The 5,571-nt window shown below is 55.6% G+C and overlaps 1 protein-coding gene across 2 annotated transcripts in view; it reads left to right on the forward strand.

Moving 5' to 3' along the window:
- PRDM15 (PR/SET domain 15) overlaps window positions 1–3,106 on the forward strand; it is a 66,429-nt gene extending 63,323 nt beyond the window's left edge. For both annotated transcript variants that reach the window (XM_049627797.1, XM_049627798.1), the window contains one exon: window positions 636–3,106. In XM_049627797.1, the coding sequence (XP_049483754.1) occupies window positions 636–1,115 (480 nt within the window). In that variant the 3' untranslated portion in view covers window positions 1,116–3,106. The remainder of the gene's footprint in view (window positions 1–635) is intronic.
- The last annotated feature ends 2,465 nt before the right edge of the window (window positions 3,107–5,571 follow it).

Consider the following 5,571-nt stretch of genomic DNA (forward strand, 5'->3'; position numbering starts at 1 on the left):
GATGCAGGGACCCCCCCAGCCCCGGGAGGGATGCAGGGACCCCCCCCAGCCCCGAGGGAGGGATGCTTGGGGCCGGCCTGTGTGCCGCTGTTCGTGGGCGTCTCCAGTTTGCTCAACATCAGCACTTTGGTTCGAAGGCTCCCAAATCTGTCATCAACGTGTGCTGGTCCTTGGTCTTGGATACTGATCGCAGTCGCACATGTTTCTTGAGTTTCTTTGGCAGCTCATTCCTGTCCTTTGTCTTGAACTGGTGCGCTCCTGGGCCGCACATCTGTACAGTGCTTCGGGGTTGGCATTTCCGTTAACCAGCAGCCAGGCGCGGGGCTGGAGAGAATGGGAGAGGCGGGGCGCACGTCTGTCTTTTTCGTTACCACTTCGCCCCGATCTTCTCCAGCCTGGGACGCCGTTTGTGTCTGTGTCTGTGTCTTACTGCCCTTTGTCACTAGAATTCTTTTTCTGGGACAAGATTAACTCGGTTTAATCTTCCACCGCCCGGTGTTTCCTCTTCGTCTGGGCCGGATGTGGGGTCACCCCACGTGCTGAGATGGCTCCCGCCTAAAGCACAACATAAAGTTGGGCGGTCGTCCGTTTTGCAGACGCTACTGACACCTTTGTGTCGTGCGTGACTCTTGCAGGTGGTAGTGACGCTGGGGGACCCAAACGTGACCACTCCATCGAGCTCCGTCGGCTTGACCAACATCACCGTGACCCCCATCACCACTGCAGCCGGGACTCAGTTCACCAACCTCCAGCCCGTGGCTGTCGGGCACCTGACCACCCCGGAGCGCCAGCTACAGCTGGACAACTCGATCCTGACTGTGACCTTCGACACCGTGAGCGGCTCTGCCATGTTGCACAACCGCCAGAACGACATCCAGATCCACCCGCAGCCGGAAGCTTCGAACCCGCAGTCCGTGGCGCACTTCATCAACCTGACTACCCTGGTCAACTCCATCACGCCCCTGGGGAACCAGCTCAGCGACCAGCACCCGCTCACGTGGCGGGCGGTGCCCCAGACGGACGTCCTGCCCGCGCCCCAGCCGCCCGCGCCCCAGCCGCCCGCGCCCCAGCCCCAGGTGCCGGCCGAGCCCCAGCAGCACATGTACAGCTACTGAGTCAAAGCGCCAAGAACTCACGAGGAGCCCTGCCCACAGGTGTTCTTGCTTATTTTTGAGATTTGTCTGCTGGATACCAAACCGAGAGAAAAACATCGTCCTTGAGGTGTAAGTAAGGTAGACTGAGCTTTGCGGAATTGTCTCCAGACCCCTCCCCACCCCCCGCCCCCCGGCTAGCACTGCCATCTGATAGCCTGCCTGGGGGGTGACTCCTGGCAGGTGGCAGCATGTGTGAGCGGCTCAGCCTGTGCCCGGCAAGGCCGCGTGTCACCCGCCTCCCCTAACAGAACTTGGTTGGTGGACACGGGGTCCGGGCAAGCGAGGCGAGCAGGGGCCGAGAGGTGAGTGATACGTTACGAGGAGCAGAGTGGCCCGCTGGTGTCCTTTCGGGCCTCACTCGCTGCGTCAGCACAGAGAACGGGTTCCCACGGGGCCACCGGCTGCAAGGAAACGCCATTTTCGCCTCCCTTCCGGCTGTTTCTGGCGAATGAGCAGATAGAAGTTAAAGTAACGTTTGTTTTCTTCTTGGAGATCTGAGTTGAGTCCCATTCGATGCACGCCACTTGGGGCCGAAGACCCGTGAGGAGGTGTTCCGTGGCTGCGGACGACCCCCCTCTGGCCTTACGATGGGTGAGGGGTCCCCGGAGGTCACTGACTCGGGCCCGAAAGGCCTCTTTGTAACATAACGCGTGGATTCACTTTTAGTCTCAGTTTTCGTTTTTTTTTATTTTCACTTTATCTCAAGCACATATCACGTATCCGGGACGCCGTCGTGGCCACGTTGTTCTTGATTTTGACACGCTAAAGTCGTTTGCACTGTAGGAGTGTCGGTCCACGTCCAGTTCTGCGCCGGTGCCCGAACACAGGGGACACCCCACTGTGTGGGACGAGTCGGCCCCGTGCCGTCCCCTCTGGTGGCTCCCGCAGAGCCGTGTCGGGATCCACCGCCATCCAGATATATTTATTAGGGCCGAGGCTCAGCCAGAGCCACCGAAGAGCAGGGAGGAAAGTCACGTTTTCTTTCTGTGGCAACTTCAGTCCAAAGGTTAATCTGCTTCAAGACCAACTTCCGATGAAAATATTGAAGGAGCTTTGGTTCTTTATAATGGAAAAGTGTAGGTTTTTCTGAAGCACACAGATACGGCCGTTTGCTGCCGGGCGGTCGTGAAAGCAGAGGCGGTCCGTTCGTCAGTAGGAGCATTAATGGCCTTCGTGCTCGCACGTGCCGAGTAAGCGCCATCCCCGCGTCCCCGGCGCACACGCTGTCACACGCCGCGTCCCCGGTGTGTCGGAGGTGGTGGGCCAGGCTCACGCGTGCCCGCTGCTCAGCCGGGGAACCAGAGGCGCAGGTTTAGCCTCCTGAGACTTCTTAATGCTGTCCAAAATGAAATGATACGTCTGCCTTGCTGCGGCCTTGATCGCTCTTTGTCACGCATCCCGTGTTATTTGGGAGACCACCTTGAAGAAAGAGTGACACGTCAGTAGTGGACCCGTGAGGCGGGAGGCGTCTAGGGCCGCCAGGGAGGCCAAGGGCCACTCCTTCTGCAAAATGCAGTGTCCTCAGCCTTTCCCTTGATTCCGAGTCATGAGATCTTGAGGACGGGGCTCGAATTCGTATCGTGCAATACCCGTCTTCAGAACTAAGGACCTCCCGTCACCCACGCGGCACGTGAGAGCGTCCCCAGAGTCCGCACCGTGGACACCGCTCAGTCACACTCCCGTCTCCTGCCTGCAGTTGAATTAATAGTGGGAGATTATTTGACCCTTTAATTTATGATAATTATTTTTATGTTATTTATGTATATAATTAACTGCTTTATACACAATAATTCCATCAAACGAACTTGGGCTAGGAGTGATATATTTTCTCAAATCCTGTCCTCATCCTCCAAATGTAAGCGGTCCGGGCCCCATGGGGTCATCAAGAGTACCGAGGTTCCTAATGTATTTAAAAAAAAAAAAAAAAAAAAAATCACAGTTTGTTTTTTTTTTTTGACCAAGTGAAAATACAAACAGGATGAAACCTCTTTTAGCCTTTATCTCCTGTTCCGCTTCCCTATGAAATAAAGGCCTTTTAAATCACAGTTTTATTTTTTTCAAAGACGTTGTTTTTGTGCCTCGAGTAAGGACGCATCGGATGCTCCTCAAGATCCCGGTGTAGGCTGCGTGGCCCCGGTGCCCGCTTGTTGTTCATTTACACACACAGATGTGGGACGATCCCCTGTGTGATAATCAGTTAGAACTCCAGATAAAAATCACCACTCCTGAGTTTACTGTAGACATGCTTCGTCTTTCTTGCTTTTAGTCTTACGAGGGTCACTACCTGAGGCCAGATAGGTTCGTGTTGTCTTAAAACAGTTGCTGTGAATTTGCATTCGCAAGAGCTGGGGAGCAGAAAAACAAAACAAAACAAAAAAACCACTCAACCAAAAGAGTCCCCGACCATAGATTGTTCTGCGCGTGCATCACTGTTTACTGACGGGAAGTATTTCATGTTTTAACTGACGCCAGGTGCGCAGCTGTGCTCATGGGAGGACATTAGATCAGGCCGTTGTGGCCGCCCGGCTCCGTGAGTCCATGCTGGGTGTCCTAGATTAAGCAGTCGCGAGAACTTACCTTGGACCCGTGGATTTGTAAGATAGCGGGGTCCTGTGCCACGTTCACGGTGCGACTCTCGCAGAGCTGGATCCCAGGCCGCCGCCGCTTCCCGTGAATCGCGTGCTCTGTGGCGAGGAAGAGTCTGGGCCCCCGGAACGGCACTTCCGTGGACGTGCCCCCTGCGCCAGGTGCCACGTCACTCGGTCCGACAGGAAACCGCCTCGGAGAATCCCGGGTGCGGGAGGGAGGGTCACAGACCTTACGCGTCCTTTCCAGCCACGGCATCATCCGAATGCGCGAAGCTCGAGGCTTCTCAGCGCCAGGTGGCCTCCGTGACTTCCCGTTGGGTTTTGAAAGGCACGAAGACTGTTTTGAGGAGTCGAGTAATTGTCGTGTCCCCTCGGTTTGTATAATAACAAATAAAAGGTGCGGTGACCTGTGTTTTTCAATCGCTCGCCCTGCTCTCCGACCACCCGTTCCGGGCGGCCCCCCTCCCACGGCGTCTTTGGAGAATAGTTGTAGTTTCTGCCGTCGACCGCGTCTTGATTCCTGTCCAGCCCAAAACCCACTTGATGTCTAGGCCATTTGACACATTGTCGGAGACACTGAGGTGTATCAGAAGCTTTCACGGGGATCTGAAAAACAGCGAAGAAGGTGTGTGTCGTATCTTTGGCAAAGCTTAGATCGGGAGAAAATGGATGTGAAAAAGAGAAGTAGCCAGAGAGGGGAAAACTTAAGGCATTTCTTTGGACAGGTGGCCTGGAACGGTCCCTTATTTCATTGGTCAAACATTAAATTATATGTTCCCGTCTGTTAGGATCGTCATTTTAAAGTTATAAAACACCGTAAGTCCCATCCAGTCCTTAGGGATTGAACTACGAGAGCCTGTCTTAGATACTGTTGTCCACTTTTAGGTGGTTTCTGGTAGCAGCTAATTCTGCCAATGAATAGAGTTGGTTCATTTGACCTTCCTGTAGGGGCCGGACCGACACGGTTCTCTTTCACACAAAGGCAGCCTTTCAGCGCACTTCAGTGGAGGCGGGTTCGTTGCTGTGCAGACACATCTGGCTCATCACTGCTCCTGTGCTGCTTTGTGACGTAGGGACACTGAGAAGCGATTTGCTCTGCTGATGGCCACATGATGTGCTGGAAACCAAGCATCCATCTGTGAATAGTCCCTCCTCGCGCCCTGAAAACAAATTCCCACAGAAAGGGGGGACTCGAGGGCACCGACACCAAAGGGATCCTGGTTCTGGAATGACAGGGATGAATGCTTGTATGTGCGGTGGTGCCGTGGGCAGAATAATCCAGAAGTGCCTCGGACGAAGAGCCGGGACCAGCCCTGCTCCCCACGGTCCCCAGGTGCGGGCAGGTGACGTTTGCAGACGACCCCCGCCAGAGCACGGAGGTCCACATCCTGCTGCCTTCGAACCAAGCAGCCTGCTCCTTCCCCATCGACGGGGTTTCTCCTTCCGTGAGGAGGGAGCCCCACGGGGGAAGGGGTCCCGTCGGTGGGACATAGACCCAGCGTGTGTCTTTACAGGGAGCCCAGCCCAGCATGCTAGCCGGGGAAGAGCGAGGAGGAGCCTGCCGAATACTGCCTGTTGCACGATGGGGTGCTCCCCTCCCGAGGGCTGGTACCTCCCCGCTTGCGTGACAGTCCAGAGCTTGGCCGGAAGCCCCCAGCTCCCCTCCTCTCCTGAGTGTGAGCCACAAAATGGAGCCGCAGCATAGTGGGGGAAGGGGGGAACTGTCTAGATCAGCGAGGCTGACTCTTTGCTTATCCCACACGATGCTGGCAGGGGTGGGAGGTGGGGGGGGGCGGGTGCTGGCTGCATCCTTTGCTGAAACAAAGCGC

The sequence above is a fragment of the Panthera uncia genome, chromosome C2, assembly GCF_023721935.1.
Source record: "Panthera uncia isolate 11264 chromosome C2, Puncia_PCG_1.0, whole genome shotgun sequence".
Taxonomy (NCBI): Eukaryota; Metazoa; Chordata; class Mammalia; order Carnivora; family Felidae; genus Panthera; species Panthera uncia.